The sequence below is a fragment of the Paroedura picta genome, chromosome 4 (assembly GCF_049243985.1).
Source record: "Paroedura picta isolate Pp20150507F chromosome 4, Ppicta_v3.0, whole genome shotgun sequence".
Classification (NCBI taxonomy): Eukaryota; Metazoa; Chordata; class Lepidosauria; order Squamata; family Gekkonidae; genus Paroedura; species Paroedura picta.
In genome coordinates this window covers 133,349,637-133,372,016 of record NC_135372.1, presented here as the reverse complement: position 1 = coordinate 133,372,016, position 22,380 = coordinate 133,349,637, and the positions used below count along the sequence as shown (strand labels likewise).

The following is a 22,380-nucleotide window of genomic DNA, read 5'->3' as shown; positions in this document are numbered from 1 at the left end:
ACCACCCCTCCAGTGTAGACAGATCTTCTTCCGTCCCCTTGATCACGGCCCATTCCCTGAGCTTCGGGTTAAGGCCCTCCCGGAAGTACTCGATTTGGGTCTCCTCGTTCCAGGAGAACACCTTGCCTGCTTCCCTCCGGAAAATGTCTATATAGTCCATAACCCCCCTAGTACCCTGTCGAAGTCCCTTGATCCGACTCTTTGCCTTGTCCTCAGCCTGGGGGTCCTGGAATCGTCGGCGGAGCGCGACCACGAAGTCCTGCAGGTCCCGAGTTGCCGGGTCGCCGCGCTCAGCCAACCCTAGGTACCACTGACCCGCCTTGCCCTGGAGACACGATGCCACCCCCCAGACCAAGTCCTCGGAGTCCTCATACCGGTCTCCATACCTCCGGGCATGCGTCAGCGCGTGGAGGAGGAACTGCGGGAGGTCGTCCGGCGTCCCGTCGAAACGCGCCTTAAGCTCGGGGGGGGAACGTTTTGGAGAGTAGTCCGACCCCCTCCGGATCCGGGATTCTCGGCGTCCGCCGTCTCGTCCTGCTCCGCTCCACCGGCTACCAACTTGCCCAACGACGCCGTGCCGCTCCCTGCCTTGCACGTCGCTCCTGCGTTGGTCCGGCTCTCGCCGCCCCGTCGGCTCACCCGCTCCCCCGAGATCCTCTGCTATCTCGCCTCTCCGCTGGCCGTCTCGCCTACTCGGGACTGAAAACTGCTCCGGGTCGGGGTCCGGGGCCCGCTCACCAGTACCGGGCTCGTCCTCGTCGCTGGAGACGTCCTCACTCGACGCGATCCCCTCCGCCGTTGTATTACCAGTCCCCCCGGGCCCGGCCCGAGCTTGCTCACGGGCTTCAGCTGCCTGCAAGCGCCTGGCCAAGTCCGCCATGGCCCGCCGCAGGTCCTCTAGGGATTCCTCAGGTCCTACCGGGCGAAGCGCCTGCCTCAGCTGGGTGTCCCAGGTTGGGGCCAACCCCCCAGACCTCGGCGTGCTCCCCGCCGTGCTTGGGAAACCCATGGCCCGGCGCCTTCCCTTGGCCGCCGCTGCCGAGGGTCTCGGGGTCCCGGACAGCTGCTCCTGGCCCCCCGATTTTCGGAGGAAATCTCCCGGGGACATTAAACTCATGTTCCCGGGGTTCGTGGGGGTCGAGACCGCCCCGTTGCTTGAAAACGCCATCTCTGGATCCGTCCCGATAAGCGCTCGGATGCGATGCCGACCCTGGAGTTCGGTGGGAAGCTCTTACGATGTCGGGAACCCGCTTGCTAACTGAAAAACAGGGTGCCCCTTTGAAGAAAACGTCACGCCAGGCCTGGTGAACGATACAACAGGAACAAGCTTTATTTCAGCAACGTGGAGTCCGCTGGTATGGAGTAAGAGCTTCCACCGAACTCCAGGTGGAAGCTCCCTTTTATACAAAACCCACCTCCTTAGGCTGTATTGCCCCACCCAGTACTTGCGGAGGGAACATGCTGATACAATCATGACTCATGCACATATGCGAGGTTTTCCGGGGTTCCTGATGGCCCATTTTCCTGGAACAAAGGGCCATCTCCGGGCCCTTGTCAAAAGGTGGAGGGGGACATTGAGGTTCTTTAGCGGCCATTGCCACCTCAACGATCGGGTGGGGCGCCCAGCTGCCGGCTTGCCTATGATCACCATGCCCTACCTCCGTGATCGCGGGCGCCTCTGATGGCGGGGTTCGGTCCCGTTCCCAAGCCACCAAGGACCGAACCACGACAGGAAGTCCAGAACAATTGCCTCAACTTGGCTACACAAGTCAACCTTTTCTACGTAGTCTACCCAGGTTGAAGCGCATGAGTAATGAGCCAAATGACACACAACCTGAAGTGAAAATAGCTCCCACCCAGGCTTCTTGGCATGCATGAAATGTGATCATACAGAACAAGCAATGTGTCCAACTCAGTTTTCATAAGAAAAAAAAAGTACTTTGAAAGCATTTTGAAAAACAAATCTGAGCCAATTGACTGGCTACATATTTTTTAAAAATGAGAAAATAAAAGCCATAGATCCTTGAGGAATCAGTTCTTGTTGCCTATGAAAGCCAAGGCAAATTTATTGAGATCAGCCTTCTTCAATCTTTTGACCATGGAGAAGCCCTTGAAATACTTTTTCAGGCTTTCAGAAGCCCCGGAAGTGATGTCAGCTGGTCATACCTCCCCTACCAGGCTTTATCTTTAGGGTAGTGACATACCACTGGAAGTGACATCACCATCTGTGTTAACAGGCAGGCTCAAGAAGGACTGAGGGAGAGAGAGATAGGAGATAGTTTAAGGTGGGAAAAGGTGTGCAGGGTTTGCCCCCTCCAAGGTGCAAAAATCACGAGAAAATTCACCCATGCTCTAGCTTGTGGCAGAGTCCATTAAGGCAGGAGGAGAAAGGCTGCAGACCACTTCCGAAGCTCCTGTAGACCCTCTCAGGGGTCCATAGACCCATGGTTGGGAATCCATGATTTAGATACTGCTGTGAAATCAATTGTTGCTAGCCAGGGGATAGTTCGAATTGAACCGGTCCCAATTCCATGCATGCACATGGAATTGATAAATGGCTTAAAACTACAAACTAAGACACTCAAAGTGCTGTGACAAGAAACGGCAACTAGCAACAAAAACAAGACAGGATATAATTGTATCAGAATATAGACAACTTTAGCATATTTATACAAATTTTTAGTCCAGTGGCACCTTTAAGACCAACAAAGTTCCATGTGCCACTGGACTCAATATTTGTTCTGCTGCTTCAGACCTATCTGGCTACCTACCAGAATCTATGCAAAATATTTAAATGCCCTTTAATATATAGATGGACTTGGGATACTTTTAAAGAAGGAATGACCACTGAAAAACAGCCTTCCCCTAAAGATAAAGCATTTGGGAAAGCAATCACAATGGAGAACTGCCAGGCTCTCCAGAATGGTGGGAGACATCCTGCCTGCAGTCCAGATACCTATTGCTACTTAGACAGCAGGGGAAAAGTGGGCAATCACCCATGATGCAGTAGTGTCACTTCTGGTGTGACCCGGAAGCAAGGTCATCCTATGGGAGTGACACTCCAGCATTTGCCCCAACTCTATAGTTTCCCCATAGCATTCGGGGTCAGTGTTGTCCCATGTGATGACGAAATTTCTAAATTGCACCAGAAATGGCCCTCCCAAATACCTGTAGCTTTCCCACTGGCGGCCAACTTTAGGCTTTAGCTATCTGTCGAGGTGGCGCAGAGTGGTAAGGCAGCCGTCTGAAAGCTTTGCTCATGAGGTTGGGAGTTCAATCCCAGCAGTCGGCTCAAGGTTGACTCAGCCTTCCATCCTTCCGAGGTCGGTAAAATGAGTACCCAGCTTGCTGGGGGGTAAACGGTCATGACTGGGGAAGGCACTGGCAAACCACCCCGTATTGAGTCTGCCAAGAAAACGCTGGAGGGCGTCACCCCAAGGGTCAGACATGACTCGGTGCTTGCACAGGGGATACCTTTACCTTTATCTGTCGAGGTTTCTGATCTCCCCTAGTCATAAAAGCCAATCTAGGGCCACTAAAAAGCTGCTAACTTTCTTAATCATTTTCAGCACACCTGTAAGTTAAAGGTATCCCCTGTGCAAGCACCGAGTCATGCCTGACTCTTGGGGTGGCGCCCTCTAGCGTTTTCATGGCAGACTTAATATGGGGTGGTTTGCCAGTGCCTTCCCCAGTCATTACCATTTACCCCCCAGCAAGCTGGGTACTCATTTTACCGACCCCAGAAGGATGGAAGGCTGAGTCAACCTTGAGCCGGCTGCTGGGATCGAACTCCCAACCTCATGGGCAGAGCTTTTCAGACTGCATGTCTGCTGCCTTACCACTCTGCGCCACAAGAGGCTCTGCACACCTGTACTGATACGGTAACAGCAACCTCTGATTAGATATGCAAAGAGCTGCAACCTTCAAAGAGCTGCAACCTTCCTGCCAGTGGCTGGGATCCTCTGAACCGACTCTCTCTGCTGCCTCTCACAGCAGCAATGGGAGAGGAATAAAGGGTCATCGGATCATCCCTACCTTTCCAATCTTCTGCTGCTTTCCAAGCCATGCCTGGCAATTCTAATCTGGAAATTGTCATTGCAAATGCCACAGCACTCTCTGGAGCCACTGGAACATATATTTATTGTGGTCGGATCTGTACCCATCCTTGAAATCCAGTGGAGTTATTGTGTGTGAACTTAAAACAGCTGCATGAAAGAAATTTGGCAGCTTCGCTTTAGAGTTATTTAAGTCTCTCAGGGGTATAGGAAGCTTTAGAGTTATTTAAGTCTCTTGGGAGTATAGGAATGTTTGTGCAGGCAAGTAATGGAAAAGTGTTCGCTGTTCATACTGTCAGGCTCATAATTTGCAACCCAAAGAGTATGCTGTGTATGCTGGGGCGTTGGATTTAAGCGTTCTCGATTATCCCTAAATAGAAAAATAGACCTGGTCTTAAGCAAAAAGACAATGAAAGCATAGAACAGTCATTTGCAGTAAATTCTTTCTTGCTGGTTTTAGCTTTAATCTGGAATCTCACTGACTTTGTGTAGCATAGCATGCAAATTAATAGGTGAATCCCTAAGTTATTTACATAACATCAAATTTCAGAAGTATTACTTGGTGCAAGTGTCCTCCATGCAAACCAAAGTGTGTTGTTTCCGAGAAGTAGCCAAGGTATCGTTAACAATACGAACGGTGAATTGCTTAAATCTGAACCCAGTACCAGCTAAGAGCGGACCTCTGTGAGCCCAGTTTGGACCGCGCATTATGGTACGGCCATCTTGTAAGATTTGTGTGTTGTTGGGGGATTGTGCATGGCGTTTGGTCGTGCTGTTTGGCTGTACCATTTTATCTTTTTAAAATCATTGTTATGCCAATAAAAGTCAAGGTTATATATTTCATTTTAAATGCTTCTGTGCTGCCTTCCGCCCAAATAGGGACCTCCAAGGAAGGATTAGGACTGAATCTGAATGATCGACTAATTCTCTAAAGCAAGTGTGAAAAACGTTAGGAGCTTCCTGCTTCCATCCCAGAAAGTTTCCCCTGTAAACAAAGTGTAGCTTGGATTGGGGTTGGGTGCTTATACCTCCGAAGTAGCTGTTCGCACCCAATGCAGCCAGCTCCGTGGCATGGGGGAAGGGGCAGCACCGCATACCAGTCAGTGCAAGCACGCAAGCATGCCGGTGTGCATGTGCCGACTGGTGCGTTAGCGCCCTCACTGCCTATGCCGTCCCTTCACCCACATGCCATGGCAATGGCTGCATTGGGTGCCAATGGCTGCTTCGGTGGCTGAAGAGCCCAACCCTAGTCTGGATTCCTCTATCCCAGCCTTTCTTGATTTTTTTATTGTTGAGAAACTCTTGAAACCTTCTTCAATCTTCAAGAAACCCAAGAAGTACCATGATCGTACAGAATATGGCCGGGAACCGTAGCTGTGTATATGCCCACCCTAACCACCCCCTCCAGGCTCATATTGGCCATTTTGGAGGGGGGTTGACATGATCATTTATGGTCGTATCATCCAATATATGCTTGAAAAATGTATTAAAATATTGATTAACTATTTATTAAAATAATATTATTAAATAATAATGTATAGAATCATAGAATCATAGAGTTGGAAGGGGCCATACAAGACATCTAGTCCAACCCCCTGCTCATTTATTAAATGGTAATTTGTTTAACACATTAATTAACTCACACCCTCCCAGGGCTGACAAGAAACCCTGGGGTTTCACAAAGCCCTGGTTGAGAAAGCCTGATCTACTTCCTTGAAAGCAAATCAAACATGGATGGGTGAGCGACACCTGACAAAAGGGAATGGCTTCTCCCCATCACTCCAACAGTCAAGACAAGTCATACATAGGGTTGACAAGCCTGTCCTCATCATTGGTAGGGTTGCCAGGTCCAGTTTGGCACACAGTATTGTCAGAAACAATTGTATTGTAATGTCTCTTGACATAAGGACAAAGCTCATGGACTACTTAACATATTTATATTTTTGAAGCATGAGAAAAATGCACATTTTTCACCATTTAGTGGTGGCAGATTAATTCATTTCTTAATCAGTTTTCTATAAAAGATACAACACTCAATTAAATGGAGCTTTTTAAGGTAGTAAAGGAAATTAGGAACACACCTGAGAAGCTGCCCTATACTGAATCAGACCATCACTCCATGGAGGTCAGGATTGGCCACTCAGACTGGCAGAGGCTCTCCAGGGTCTCTGATAGACACCTTTCACATCAGCTCCTACTTGGTCCTTTTAACTAGAGAGGCCAGGGACTGAATATGGAAGTTCTTGTATGGAAAACAGAGACTCATCCACCAAGTCCTTTCCTTCTGAGAATCGGGAAAATTTAAGTCAAGAAGGGAGGCAGGGGCAGAAGTGCTGTGAATATATGGGTCAGCAAGCTCCAGCTAACCCAACTTGGTGGGCCTCCCCTGGGCCCAACCCTCAACTTTCTGCATGTGTGGTGTCCCTTTTATAAGCACCAGACTCTTTTCTCTCATCTGAGCTGCTGTGCCCAACCTGGCTAGTTTCTCCATTCACACACATACATAAGTGAACACGTTTAGTGAGCTGGCCAGCAGCTGCCCACATGTGATTTCTCTGGGCTGCCTGCGAGTGAGAAGAAGCTTGGCTGGACCTCAGAAGGTAGGACCAAAGAGATTCTACTTGCCACACAACAACAATGAGCCATTTTACCAGCAGTTCAAGCAGTAGATGCAGGATTCCAATGCACTCTGGCTGAAGGAAGAGGAAGCAGTGGCAGAAGACAGCATGTCCTGGCCTAGCCCCCCAGCCAAGGGAAACAGGCAGGCTGCTCAGAGCCAACTCAGCCCTACTTGTCTCTTATATTTGCCAAATCTGGGGTGGGCAATCCCTGGAGATCTGGGGGAAGGCCTGTATTTGGGGAAGGGAGGGACCTCAGCAGGGAGTATATTATCTTAACAGACTCTTCTAGGCCACAATCTGACTCGTTACCCCCAGTTGCTCGTGGGTCAGATAAGTGCCCTAGATTTCCAGCCCGTAGGCTGTACAGTTGACATGTTTGGCTTAGCAAGTTTTGTGTTGATAATTGTGTTTTATATACTAAAACACTTTAGCCATAGCTTTAATAAAATTATGAGAAACAAGGTCTTCTAGTAGCAATGTTTAGGTCATATGGTGCATTCCTAGCTTTAAAAAATGAGTTAATGTTTGGACTTCTTATTCCACTGAATTCTTAAAACAAACATGGGCAAATAAATGCAAGGATTGCCATTCTAGTACAGAGCAATGATCCATACTGGTTGGAAACATTCCGTCTGTCAGCAGCCTGCCAGTGCAAGGAGGACAATATTGGTCCCATCGTCATTCCCACCCCCCACTCCCATCTGCAAGGCAGAAGTATCACTAACACAGAGATTAAGTTTGTGGCCACCAATGGTTACTGGACACTGAGAGGCTTAGCCTCAGTCAATGCAGCTAATCCCATTAAAGAAACATATGCTAATGGCCACAGCACATAGCGGTAATTAGCTTCCAAAGTTACTGCTGCATCTTATGAAGGAGTGCTGGCTTCTGTTTGCTTTTAGTTTGCTGTCTATCAATTACATTTTTGCATTCTGGGATTGCTGATAGATATTAAAATCTATAGAGGAAGTTTAAAATCTTAAATCAGCCATTCTCAACAGGAGCCATATGGCTACTCGAGGGACCCTGGCTCATTGGAAGGGGGGGGTCACAGAAAGAAAAAACGTGTGACGGCGAACCCAAAGGGTTACGGGGGGGGGGGGCTGGTAACTGAACCAATGAAATACCCGTTTTGTCACATATGACTTCAATTAATTGCTAGAAAGTTTGAAATCACGTAATCCATTCCTTTGCATGTGCTTGAATTAACGAAATCAAGGAAAAAATGAACGCACGTGCTTCTTTTGGTTGAATGTTCTAGAAATCTGTCTCATGTACACATAAGGCAAGGTAGATTGAGCATAGTTAATACACTCTTAGAGGGTTTTTTTTAGCCCAACTCATTGCACAAGCAGGAAGCCTTTGAACCTGAGAGACGCTCTTAGAAGGGTGTGACCGAATAAAGGTAGGGAATGGCTGATCAAAGTCATAGAAAAGGGAGCAATGTAACTAGATGCAGAGTTACTCCCATCTTCTTCCACTGATTGCATTGTTTCCATTTTGCATGATACTCTTCAATGCAAGTTGCAGTCATGACATCCTCTTTCTACTGGAGAGCTCGGGTTTGAGATGCGAGGTCTGGGGGAGGGGAATCCTTTCCACAGGACTTAAATTCTGATGGGAAAAATTGGGACGTTTGGGTGATAAGAGCCTACGAAATATTTTGGTTTAGAATGAGTAAAATGCATTTTAATAGTTTCGCTCCTTCAAGAGGTGCAGCATGAGTTTGCATGTAAAACAAACCTACAGCATTAAATAATAACTCCTTGTGGCGCAGAGTGGTAAGGCAGCAGACATGTAGCCTGAAAGTTCTGCCCATGAGGTTGCGAGTTCGATCCCAGCAGCCGGTTCAAGGTTGACTCAGCCTTTCATCCTTCTGAGGTCGGTAAAATGAGTACCCAGCTTGCTGGGGGGTAAACCGTAATGACATATTGAGTCTGCCATGAAAACACTAGAGAGCGTCACCCCAAGGGTCAGACATGACCCGGTGCTTACACAGGGGATACCTTTACCTTAGACAATCAATATACACAATATATTTTCAAATATATTGTTTCATATGCTAGTTAAATAAGAACCATCATGTATATTAATCATGGTTCAGGAAAGTGCAAACTACAATTAAGGCAGGAGAGAATTCACTCGAGAACGGGAAGGGAGTTCATACTTTCAGGACTCGCTCTTGAATCATGGCCAAGAGGAAATCATTACAACTGCATAAATGTGCCTTGATTTCCTGCTTAGTTATTAGTTAGAAGATACAAACAGTCTTCCTGGATTTTAATTCCTATGCCTATGCTTACACTGAAGAACATTTTACACACATTAGTAGATGTTTAATAAGCTGGGTAATACATCACTTGTTTCTTTAAGTTTCTCACCCAATTGTTGGATTGATGTTGGGATCAAAGCTGTCTTCGACAAAGCGCCATACAATGCTTGATTTGCCAACACCAGTGTCCTGAAAGGGAAAAATAAATCAATGCTAAGATTATGCATTAGGTGTGTAGGTGTGTGAGGGGGGCATCACAATATCCTTTTAATAAAATGCATCATTCCTCAGCTTTGTGATATTAGAACAAATAATTCTATTCTGACCAGTGGGCATGTAACTCATTTCCATTAAAAAAAATCATGAGACATAGGAAAATCATCAGATAGAACTCAATCCTGTACCTTAAAGTAGTGTCCATCCAAATTATTTTACTCTCCTACGTTCTGAGAAATTATAACAAATAGCTTTGCTGGAGTGGACAGGGTGAAACATTTGTCTCTGAGGTATTAAGGCTACAATAGGCCAGTTGATTACCTGCTTCCACACCAATGATTTCCAATTGCACCTGTTCTTTCCAGTTGCCCAAACCACCCAGGTAAATGCAGCAGAAACAGAAAGAAATGAACAAAATGCTTGCCTAACAAAAAGTGTGGCCTCGTAAGATCTTGTGCAACTTAAACCCGACGTAAAAAGGGAAAGAATCTCTCTTCCCTCAGTGACTTCCAGATAGCCAGTATGGAAGAAAATGTTTAATCCAAACCTCAACAGCAGCTATAGAAACGCAAAGGAGATTTTTCTCCAGGTATTTCTTGCCAAAGACCTCTGATCTCAATATGTCATTTTCAGCTGTGCTGATGACACTCTAAGTGTCAATAAAAGACAATCACTGTTTTTTTTAAAGTGTTTCTTACCAGAAGGCTGGTTGGAGCTGTGGACTGTTTGCCCCCCCCCCCCCCGCTGTCATATACCCAATAAGCACTTTACTGCTCTGTCAACAGGCCAAGGGCTGGAAAACATGCTGTTGTGCAAACTGGCTTAGGGGTGTGAGAGGTCTACTGCCATAACAAAGCGAGCACTATATAGTTGTAAAGACTTCACAGCTATGCAGTGTATCTGCTCAAACACTGTGTGACAGTATCAGCACTCCGCACAACAAACATGCTCATGGAACGTAAAACAAGGGCTACCCACAGACACGGTAGGGGTTTTTGCATACAGAAGGTATTCAGGAATATTAGCTTTAATTTCAGGGTTTTTTAAAAAGAAAACTCCACCAGTAAGTGACCCAATGAACACTGAACGCACTTGTCCGCAGAACGCATATCAATTTATCAGGAACGTGTGCTTGTGCGTTTGTGTATTTGCGTCTAGCTTACTCAAGCCTATAACAGTTTCTACTTTCTTGGAAAGGATCATGGAGTACACACACTCAGAAAATCCTAATCCTTGCCCATTAAGATTTTGACTACATTCTTTATGAGTTTACGTAACGTAATAATCTGTCCCCAACTAAACAAGTATCAGTTTGCCAAACTTAAAACATAATAAGAGAATATAAGAGAAGTCACATTGGATCAGGCCAACGGTCCACGCAGTACAACACTCTGTGCCATACAGTGGCCAAAACCCAGGTGCCATCAGAAGGTCCACCAGCAGGGCCAGAACTCCAGAAGCCCTCCCACTCTTGCCTCCAAGCACCAAGAATAGAGAGCATCACTGCCCTTGATATAGTGCTACACCTATACCTTGTAGCTAATAGCCACCAGTGGACCTCTGCTCCGTATGTTTATCCAATTCCCTCTTGAAGCTGTCTATGCTTGTAGCTGCCACCATTTTCTGCAGCAGTGAATTCCAGGTGTTCATTACTCTTTGGGTGAAGGAGTACTTCCTTTATTTCACTGAGTGCCCACAATTTCTTGCTTTGTGAGAAAGCGAGAAAAGTAGTTTATTTATAGGGTGATATGACCATATGTGGGCATGTCGACCTGTTCCTCCTCCTCCCCAAATGGTCAGTGATGGGCCTGGAGGGGGTGGGAAGGAGAGGGGCCGTGGGAGGGCCTGTACACAGCAATGCTTTCCAACTATATTCTGTATGATGGTGCCACTTCTGGGGCTTCTCGAAGTCTGAAGAATGTTTCAGGGGGTTCCCAATAGTAAAAAAGTTGAGAAAGGCCAGATTAAACCATTTAAATTAGTGGCAGAGCATGGAAAGGGAGATTATTTCAAAGACCATATTCAAATATCAGAAGTGTGCCTGCATACAAAAGCTTATACCCAGAACTAAAGGTCTTAAAGGTGCCACTGGACCCAAACTTCAGTTGTAAGTGGGTGAGAAAACCCCCCACTGAAAACCAAAGGTATTAAGCCAAAGAACATTCAGCCACAAGTGTGTATGTATGATATACATCAGACAAATATAGCCTATCAACTGAATTTTTTTCCTGGTGTTGTGTGACCATGTATGAATACACAAATCAGGTAATTCATTCCACATCACTGAATAAAAGCCAGCAAGATATACTGCAGCCTTTTTACCATATAGGTACTGCTGAAATATTTTTCAGACTTTGAGATTTGAGATATCAGGAAGTGATATCAGATGGCCACGCCTCCCTTCCACGCTGCCTACAAATAAGAGGAAACTGAAGTGGCAAAGGTTTAAATGGCCAGGGCCCCTCCCCTTCCCCTTCCCACTCCCTCCAGTCCAGTATTGGCCACTTTGGAAAGGGGTGGGTCAACCTGCCCAAATAAGGGTAAGTTTTTTTTTTTTAACCCTCTTTGTTCTTCACTTGGCACTAGAAACAGCAGGCACAGGGTGGAAAGGCTCTCCCCTTCTGCCATTTTGAAAAACCTCATGCTGCAGTACCATTGGGGGCTTTTCATGCTACCTTATGGTACCATGGTTGGGAAGCCCTGGTATAGTGGAGTTAGAGTGCCAAGATAGGTTAAGGAGAACCAAGCAGTGCCATGGAAGCTGGCAAAGGGGACCTTGGCTCAGTCACTTATTCACATGAACACACAAAGATGCCTTGTACTGAATCAAACCTTAGGTCAGTCGAAGTCATTAATATCTATTCGGACTGATAGAGTCTCTCCGGGGTCTCAGGCAGAGGTCTCTACTGCCTGGTGCTTTTAACTGGAGATACCAAGAATTGACCTTGAGGCCTTCTGCAAACCAAGCATATGCTCAGCCACAAAGCCATGTCTTGTTCTCTCAGCCTAACACACCTTAAAAAGTGAGTTTGTTATGAGCATAAAACACAGAAGAAAACTACGCTGGACGATGGTATGGTTCCTAACTGGGAAGAAAAGGTAGATAGGTTTCAAAATTAATAAATACAATGGCTACTTTAAATAATACAGTGATGCCTTCATGCTTTCACGTAACGTACATCACAACATGTGGACACAGCTTAACACATACACTAATTGCCAAAAAGGTATGTTGGGGACAAGCCCTACAGGTGTGTTTAACAAACAACTCAAGGACGGAACCCAAAAGGTGTCAGACTAGTTCCTCTGTGTCACATGACACAGAAAATGGATTCTTACTCATTCAGCCCCACCCTACTTAATGAAGATTTTACACACTTCCCTTTAGCATACCTGGAAATATATTTATTAAAGTGGACATAAGTAGAGCAGAAAGGAAACCCTAAAGACTTTCCTTTCACAATTTTGAACTGTTTCACTTTCATCCACATATAGGAGGAAAAACTAAGTCAAAAAGTCATGCTTTACCCCAAACAATCCAATTCTGCCTGGGTTGAACCTTGTGACCTGACTGTATGCTATAAGATTAAGTTTTAAACCTTCGATTAAAGTTTAAAAACAGACTCAGCTTTAGGAGGCTGGAGAATGTAGGTTTTGATAATCCCAGCATTAACGTTTCAATTTAGAAAGATGTTTCTCTCCACTCCAATTCATCTTAACGATTCTTAATAAGCCACATTTAAATGTAAGGCAAATTAAGCACTCTCCCTTAATGAAATTTGGAAACCAGTTTGACAAACACCACTACAGGATACTACAAGGATGTCAAAACTCTTGACACGGAGCCAACTACTCAAAGTAAAGTGGAAAGACATTCATCTTTCAGATTTTTGCTCCAAATTTTACAACATGGGTTAAAGGGAAAAGTTGAACTAATGTTCATCTCAAGCTTTCTTTCTCCTCCCCCCCTGCAGAATAACTACGTTCTCCACAGGTTACCTAGCCATGGAGAATGGTACTTTTCATAACACAGGGATACATAACCTTTAAAGCAGTCGCATTCACAAAATGTCAGGGGAAAACCTCAAAGCTGCAACCCAGAATAGATTTCATCCCTCCACACGCTGAGCTTTAGTTCTCCCGCTCAGAAACTTCAAAACATCAGGCCCTACAAGAATTCACCAACCTAGCAAACTGCAAGCATTTGGACCCACCTACCTACAACACCTCTAAAGTAACTCACAACACAAAACACTGACTTTACAAGGAGGAAAAAAAACCACCACCAACAACAACATTTAAACAGCACTGGACCAAGGCAGCACCTCCTTCTGATTAGCAAGCCCAACTTCAGCATTTCCCAAAAACCACATCCGACCCAAAACTTCGGAGCAACCTAATCTGAAATGTTCAGCCACATCTGGAATGCCCTCCCCTGGGAAACGAAGAAAAAGCTCTTCCCCACCCACTCGCTGCGCTTTCCCCAACCCCTCCACACTGACCCACAAGCACGGGGAAGACGGGGGCTCGTCTTCTCCCCCCAAAACCCAAGAAAATAAGCAACATAATTGCAAAGACTGACTGGGGTGGGGTGTGGGCTGGGGGGCGTGAGAGAAACCACCTCCCCATGCCAAGCGCCTCCCAAGCTCCCAACCCCCAAGAGCCCTCCTGGAAGGCGCCCCGACAGCCCCAACTCGCCCTTCCCGTCCACTTACCCCGAGCAGGCAAACTTTGAGCTCCCTCAGCGCCATGGCCAGAGAGAGAGGGAGAGACTGGCTCTTCACGACCCGCAGGCGCAGCCCGACAGCCACATAACCCTGCCCGGCAGGAAGGCGCACATGGAAGAGCCGCCTCCCCCCCCCCCAGGCCGAACAGCCTCCCCGAGAAAAGAGGGGGAAAGGCGAGAGATTCTTTCTTCTTCCCCCCCTCTCCTCAAGCCCCTCTCCTCCTTCTCCTCAGTCACAGGCGAGCCTTTCCCTCGCGCCGCCTCAGAGCCCGCAACGCGGCCGCCATCTTGGCCGGCCCCTCTTGACAATCACCTGACCGGGCCTCCCCGCCCCCTCGGCGGCGAAGGGGAGGCCGCCCTTTCGAGAAGTTTGTATTGTATTGGGACGCTTCCCGGGGAGGGCGCTAGGGGGGGCCGAGTCCGGTTGGGTTTCGGTTTTTTTTGGGAAGGGAGGAGGAGGAGGGGGGGGCGTTGTCGTGTGTTGTCGTGTGTGCGGTTCAGCGGCGGGTCAGGCAGCGCGGGCGGCTCCTCCTTCCTTCCCGCCCGCCCTCCCGGGTCTCCTCCTCCTCCTCCTCCTCCTCCTCTTCTCCCCACCCATGTCCCTTTCAAAATGGCTGGTGAGTGGCTCTCTGCGTCTCTCCTGCTCCTTCCCTCGGGATGGGTGCGTGTGTGGCTTCGTCTCCTCCTGTCCGCTTTTTAAAACCATAATGTCCTATTAAGGTGTCTCCCCCTCCCCTCTCCTTTATTTTGTGTGGTGTAAAATTGCCCATCACGGGGTGCTCAGGCTTGGTGCAGTGGTGGCCGGTTGCCTCTCTAGGTGTTGTCATGATTTAAGGTGGTGGTGGTGGATTGTCTTTTTAAAAGAAAAGAGAGAAATGATGCTATCTGTGTCTGTCCCCGACGAGAGGCTTGTGGAAAAGACCAACCCCTTGTTGTCTTTTTTTCTCCCCCCCCTTCTCCTTTCTCTCTCTCTCTTCTTTTTCTCTCCCCTTTTGTTTTTTTGTTTGTAGGGATCCCTTTGTATTTTGTGGACTTGCAGGATGACTTAGATGATTGTGAGTAACTGATTTATTTTTTTTTAAACAAAAGAAGTAGAAACAAAAAGAAATCTTTGGTCGTGTGGTCATCGCATTTCTTGTTTTTAATTTATTCAAAAAACTGGTTTCCTCCTTATTTATTTGCCTCTGGGGGTGGGGAAGGTGGGTTGGGAAATACTGTGTTTCCTGCCCGCTCTTCTTTGAAGGGAACTGCTGGATTGTGGGGAAATAAATGCCTTTTAAAATAGAGTCAATGGGGCATAATGTTTCGTTGAATGCCATGGTTTTAATATGCACTGCTTGGAACTAAGCAGACTCCTGCTAATTCAGAATTTGCTTCCCAGTGTGTACATCATAACACCATAACAGTTCTGTGGGGGTTTGGCCGAAAATGTCAGGACTTCTTTCTTTCTTTTTTTTATTTTTTTAAGATATTGGAATATGATTGTGTTTTGTTTTTTGATAGTTATGGCAGGTTCTCATTTTTGGTTTGCATTTAGTTTGTAAAGATGCACAAACACATTATTGTCCTGTTAGAAAATAAGAAGAGAAAGAGTTAGATAATAAGAAGAGGAAGAGACAGACTTTAAAGAGGGGTGACTGAGTGAGATGCTAAGAATTTTTTTTACAGTTCTATCAAAATAAATATGCAGACAATCCCCTGCTCTGTAAAAACCATATAGGATTCTTTTGCAGTGTGGAGGGTGAATCGATACAGATTTCTGGGTCAGACAGCAATATGGAGCGACAAGATTTATTCAATGAAAAACTTCACAGATGCTATTTTTAAAAAATCCAAATAAAACCCCTGGTTCTGTTAGTAAAGTATATGGCAGATATAAACACCTCCAATATACTGAAAAGTTTATAGCATAAATTGTCAATGAAGGAGCTGTCCAGTGTTGGGGGCCAGAAATCTCTGTTGGATTTGTGTTAATCTTGTTCTAGAAACTTTAATTGGCTTTCCACCCCTTATGTTCAATAATTTGGGCTGCATATATGTAGTCTTGATTTTACAAGGACACTTATTGCTAAGTTAGATCAGCAGACTTATGCAAGGGGTCATTTGCACAAACCTTACACCTAGTAACTGTACAAATTGCTTCCCTTTGCTCATGGGTATCTTTCCGAAATCGTAAGCTGTTGATATTGCTGAAATTCTTCTTCAAACCTTGGATTTTGTACTGCTACATCTAGTAACTGTACAAATTGCTTCTTGACCTGGGGGCGGGGGGAATACAGAACAGAACTAATAGGCCTCAAAGAAAGACCACCGACCCTGGCTCTCTGGTGCTGAAACTCTGCAAGGGTTGACAAACTGGAATTAGTGTATTAATTTAAGGCAAATTCCTTAAGACTAATAGCATTTCCCAGCAACTAAATTAAACACTTAAAGTAGGCTAGGAGGTTGAAGTGTGCTGTTGTGACTGGTTAGTGCATTTCAGAGGTGGTTACCATCTGGATTACCCTTGTAGCAGGGGCAGACTTTGAATCAGTTTCCACCTGAAATACGCCTCAGTTGTGGAGATTGTTCCTGTGCTTGGGCAAGCCACAAGTGTTGAAGCTCTTGCACATTTCCTGAGTAGATGCAGCTTCAAATTCCAACCCGGTGATGAGGTTTAATGCATGGCCCCACAGGTCAGTCATTCTCTCTCAGCCTAACCTACTTCACAGGGTTCTTATGAGGACAACATTTCGAAAAGCTCATGCATGTTATACTGAGCTCCTTGGCAGAAGGGTAGGAAACCAATGTAAAAAAATAGCAAATGGGGTGAATAAAAAAATGCCTTAAAGTATTGCTGGAGGTTTCCACTTTAGGGAATAACTGATTTTTAAGTATCTTACTGAATTACTCGAGTTTATAAGCCTGTCAGTGTTTATACCTCTGTTCTTTGAGGCAAAGTTTTACTATCAAATACATGTTGCAAATTCCGCTGGTCATTTCAAAAGTACTATGTTATTGCAGGCCCAACTGCTTGGATGGGCTTGGGGTTACACATTTTAGCCATGTCCTGTTTAACCGATCGGTTTCATTGTTGATATGGTTGCTGCCTTCAACATTGCTGGTGCTCGTTGCATTGGAAGGAGAGCTTGAGCAAAAAATAACTCAGCAGCACTTCTTGTTTCCATTTATAATGACATTTATGCCCAAGCTGCCAATTCTAGCTGTTTTATCAACAGTCTTGTGACTTGAAAAATAGCAAAAAAAACCACCATCAGCTCCCACCCCCAAGTTCCCATTTCTTTCAGGAGTCATATTTCCTAGTTATGGGCGAAAACATTACAGCAATGTGATGCAAATGTCAGAACATACAAAGAACCATGCTGTGTCAGACCAGTGGTCTATGTAGGCCAGTATCCTGTCTCATACGGTGGCCAACTAGTTCCTCTGGAGGTCCAACAACAGGTTATAGAGGCCAAAGCCCTGATGTACAAAAGAGTACCAAAAATGGAATTCAGAAGTCTGAGGTTCCCCTTAGTCACCATGGCTCATTGCTACTGATATACCTGTCCTCCACGAACTCCTAAGCACTTTCATTAATTTATGGAGTTAAATGGCAGGAACTTTTTAAAAGCCTATTTTGATGGGAACTTTTTAAATGCCTATCTTTGTAACTCATTAGGTCTGGAATTGTGTGGCGGCTGTTGTGGCATTGCTCTAATCGCAAGCAGTTTTCAGAGGATCTGTATTGATCCCATTGGCGTGCCTAGAGAAATGGAAGGGTCTGGCAGCACAGTCGTAAGCTGAGTTCTGCTAAGCCCATTGACGTCAGTGTTCTTAGAATGGTGTAACTATGCTTGGGTTTTTACTGTGCATCATGGGAATGAGTGCATGAGGGATCCTGTGGGTCTCTGCTCCAAAATTCTAGGGGAAGCAGGATCTTGGTGTATGCACTGTCCCTCCTTCTCATTGGTTTTGACTGCTGACCTTTGCTGCTTTCTCCATACAAGTAAATGGAAATGAACACCTGTCCTTCATTCTCCTCGTTGGTTCTGGCTACTGACTGTACAACTGGGAAGAAAAAAAAACATTGATCTGTACCATAGACCTTGGGGAAAGCAATGTTCTAAGCAGGGGCTGAAATGGTTGTCTCATTCCCTTCTCTTTCTTGCTTCCCCTGTGGCTGTTTGGTTTGTTGCTTCTTCCTGCTTTCCGTCTCACCCACTTGCACTGTGGCTGATTTGATTTCTGCACCAAAAGTTGCTGGTTAACTTTGAGAAGTTGTGACTTGGGTACTGACTGGTTCAGTGTACTTTGTCAGTGATTTGTGCAGAATTGGAGCCTTCAGTAAATGTTTGTGCACAGTGAACCTATACAGTTTGAGTTAATCTTGGAAGGGATTGTGCCTGTATATTGTAGACAAATGACATCGAGGAAGTAAAAGAATAGTGTAGGATGGAGGACAACTAGCAGTATGTAGAGAGATTTAGGCAGCATGGAAAATAGAAGGTGAGTCAGTTTCTAAAACCTAATATTTGTTTAATAGATGGTTATTCCACCCTTCCTCCAAGGAGCAGAGAGTGACGTAGGTGGCTCTCCTGCTCTTTGTCTTTTCCTCAAAGTAACCCTGTGAAGGACAGAAAGAACCGGCCCAAGGTCATCCATTTAATTTTTGTGGCATGCCCTGGTCTAGCAAGATTCCTAAGGTGCACTACTGCCCCGGGCTAGCTGTCCCTCACAACACACTCAGAAGTGGAGACTTCTTTCAAAGGGTTGTGTTCAGTGAAGGTGCTAGACAGAATACTGACAAAATTAAAAATGTTTCAGAAAAGCATTGAGTTACAAAAAACAAACAAACATCTGGCCATGCAAGGAGAAACACAGAAGCACTGGCTACCTCTTTGTTTCTGGACCCAATTCAGAGAGCTGGTTATTATCATTAAAGCCCTGAGAATTGGCAGATCCTTTATATTTTAGCTCTTGTGTGTGTTCAGTTCAAATGCTTTTAAATTGGTACATTTTGTATTTTGATCTGCTTTAAATTTGTTAATTCATGCTTTTGCAAGTTAGTTGCAATGCAGTATGCACCTTTGAGTCCAAGGAGATAAGTTGGGTTAGCAAGAAATAAAGATGTTGTTTTTGAAGCATCATGTAATATTACATCTAAGACTACTGTAATGCCTAAATTATGGGAATTTACTTTTATTTATTTAAAACATTTATTAGCCACCTTTCTTCCATAAGGATCTCAAGGTGATTTAAGCATGGATATAGCTTGTATAAAATACAGCTCAAGGAGGCTTCCAGTGATAATGCTTTCTGCTGCTTCTCTTATATTGTCCGGGGCAGAGTACGTCATGTAAAATACAGCAGTCCAATTTAAAACCATTCAGTTAAAATTTAGTTACATTTTAAATTAAAATATACAAGTTAGAATAACAGAGCAATATCAACAATTATGCAGATGGGTATAATCTTTCTTTAAGTTTCAATCTGAAGAGAAACCGGAGTTTTAATGTTTGTAAGGAACCATAGTTTCAGTTTTATTCACATACTTGGATTTGAATATTAGACTATTTTAAAAGAGCTACGATATTCTACATTTTTAAACACCCCACTTCTTGCTGGACTACTTGTCTGGATGTAGAGAAGTTTTTGAGATTATAGACATTGACCATTCCTATTTTAGGTTGTATGAGTTGGGATTCAAAACTTAATATTGTCAGTGGGACTCAAAACTTAATATTGTCGAACTCTGACTATTTATTATATTTATATACCGCCCTCCCCGAAGGCTCAGGGCAGTATACATAAAACAGATAACTCAATATTTATAACAATAATAACACAGTGGTAACAGTAGATGACATAGTAGAACAGTGGAACAGTGGGGGAGAACATTAAGTCAAATCAGATAATGCATACTGATGACCCTGTGGGTTGGATGGGTCGGCAGTTGTTAATTAGGTGGGAGGCTTGGGGGCCAGTGGGAGGTGGTTGGTTCAGGTCAGCCTTAACCAAATGCCTAGTGGAGGAGGTCACTTTTACAGGCCCTTCAGAACTGTTCCATGTATTATGTTAAGACTAGGATCAAAGCCCATTTTAAAAATGGGCTTAGAAAGGGGAGGCAGGCAGGAGGCCGTGAGAGGGTGGCCACGGCTCCCTTCGAGCCACAAAGTCGGCTAAAGGAAGTAGAAAGCCTGCCCTCCCCGCCAGCAGTGCTGCCACGGGAGGCTCCCCTTGGCCTGGGAAGCCCTCTCGCAGTGGAAAGAGCACTTCCCAGGCTGAAGGGGGTGCAAAGCCCCCCCTAGCAGCGACAGTGCTTTGCGGCCCGCAGGGAGGCTGCAGAGGAAAGGACACACAGTAATGGGTTTAAACTACAAGTACAACGATATAGGCTAGGTATCAGGAAAAAAAATTCACCGTCAGAGTAGTTCAGCAGTGGAATAGGCTGCCTAAGGAGGTGGTGAGCTCCCCCTCACTGGCAGTCTTCAAGCAAAGGTTGGATACATACTTTTCTTGGATGCTTTGGGCTGATCCTGCGTTGAGCAGGGGATTGGACTAGATGGCCTGTATGGTCCCTTCCAACTCTATGATTCTAAAGTCCCCCCCCCCCCTCGGCTCCCACCCAGCAGGATCATACCTGTGGGCTGCAAAGGCCTGTCACTGCCTCTCTCCTTGTTGGCGACAATGAAGGTCACAGCCACAAGGCTTATAGCAGACAAGGAGGGAGGGTGGGAGCTGGAGGGGAAGGGCCAATCAGGGTGGACCTGGGCCCTGGACAGTCTCCTCCCAGGTGGCTGTTTCCCAGATATATAAGGGAGCAAAATAGTGTTAAGGATAAAACAGAACTGTCAAGTCTTCATGACTTGAGCAATCCTCTAAGCCAGCCTTTCTCAACCTTTTGGCCATAGAGGCACACCTGAAATTTTTTTCAGGCTTTGAGGCAGACTAGAAGTGCTGTCAGCTGGCTATGTCTCCCTGTTGTGCCCCTGGAAAGTGAGATGTCACCTGGAAGTGATGTCACCTAGATGCAGCCATTGTTTCATTAGCAAGTTTTATGCCAAAAATGAGGCAGAATGGAATAGGACACTTGAGATTACCAGTCCATGAGACACCCATCAATAAGTAGCTTTCGGCATAAAGATGGGCTTTCTTTTGAGTATCAGAAGGCCCCTGTCCCTGCCACTTAAGGTCTGTAGCTCACCATGGGCCTTCTGGCTAGGTTACAGAAGACCTGTTTTCCCTCCCTCCCACTGCCACCCAAGACCTAGAACTCATAGAAGGCCCTACTGACATCCCTTGAGTTAAACCAACCCCCCCCCCACACCACCCCGAAGACATCCCAACCCAACCACCCCCAACCCCAAGGAAGGAATCTCCTCACTCGACTCCAGCTGCCACCAATGACACAGATTAACCAAGTGGCAAAGGTTTAAATAGCTGGGGTCCCTCCCCTTCCCACCCCGTTCAGGCCCATCATTGGCCACTTAGTAGGGGGAATGGGTTCATCTGCCCATATAAGGGAGTTTATAAACATTAAAAAAATAATAATGATAATAAAATCCCAACATACTGCAGTGCACCTCGGGTATACCAGTGGCACAGCAGTGTGCCCCTGCCCTAAGCACTGAGATAAGCTCCCTAAAAATCTAGCACATTTTTGCAACCATGTTTATCCAAAGGACCGATTCCCAAAACCACTTTGTTGTGCTACTGCGCTGAAGCCACAAATTGCAGCTGGGAAAAAAGCCACATGAAATCTCCTTCCTGGAAATGTATGTAGATCTTGGTACAGAATATCTTCCTTTATGCAGGGCTCAGTAGCCTGAATAATCACATGCCCCCAGTTGTTTCAAAGTGAGCTCTCTGATAGGTTTCACATAACTCAGAATAAGTTGCTTGAAATCTTCCATGCCACCAGAGTGTACAAAATCAATACACTTCTCTCAGTGTTGCTGTTAGTACTTCTTATTCCAGAAATGCCTGTTGAGCAGACATATATATATATAAGCATTTCAAGCCCTCCAGCTGGGATTTTAAGTAGGTTGCATTAATTCGCTTAAGAACAAGGGCAAGAAGGCAGAGTTACTGCGCTGGGAGGAGAAATTTGCCAATAGTTAACGCCCTTTATTGGCTGGACGTGTTGGAGTAGTATTAGCAGTTGTTGCTATATTGGCTTCAAGTACAGGAGGTATCCTGCTGGTGTGAACACAGTAATCTTCCTTGTCCCAGGCTAATCATTGGGCAATTAGCTTTTGTTGCCAGGTAAGTGACTGCTGTATTTACCGCTTTGGATGGCATCTGTATTATCATTGCTTTTAATTTTTCTTCTGCTTACCTGTCTCTTGAAATGCTTCATCATTGCATTTCAAAAGCCGTGGCATGGCATTGATCGATGCAGTGTCATGCTTCTTGCTTCCTTGCTAGGAATCTAGCCCTCTTCTGCTTTAGCTGCTGTTTTAGGCATTTGTGGCACCAGCAACATAGTTTGCTTTCGGAGTTGCATCT

General features: G+C 45.6%; 2 protein-coding genes across 8 annotated transcripts in view; one reads left to right on the top strand and one right to left on the bottom strand.

The window, feature by feature from the left end:
• Window positions 1-14,098, bottom strand: part of RAB22A (RAB22A, member RAS oncogene family) — a 32,313-nt gene extending 18,215 nt beyond the window's left edge. Inside the window, exons 1-2 of the mRNA XM_077335712.1 lie at window positions 13,880-14,098; window positions 9,058-9,137 (exon numbers count right to left, since the gene is read on the bottom strand). Coding sequence (XP_077191827.1) covers window positions 9,058-9,137; window positions 13,880-13,915 — 116 coding nt within the window. The 5' untranslated portion in view covers window positions 13,916-14,098. The remainder of the gene's footprint in view (window positions 1-9,057; window positions 9,138-13,879) is intronic.
• Window positions 14,003-22,380, top strand: part of LOC143836421 (serine/threonine-protein phosphatase 4 regulatory subunit 1-like) — a 45,023-nt gene continuing 36,645 nt past the window's right edge. Inside the window, exons 1-2 of one of the 7 annotated variants that reach the window (XM_077335702.1) lie at window positions 14,003-14,258; window positions 14,901-14,945. In XM_077335702.1, coding sequence (XP_077191817.1) covers window positions 14,003-14,258; window positions 14,901-14,945 — 301 coding nt within the window. The other 6 variants (XM_077335705.1, XM_077335706.1, XM_077335704.1 and 3 more) reach the window with 6 other exon arrangements.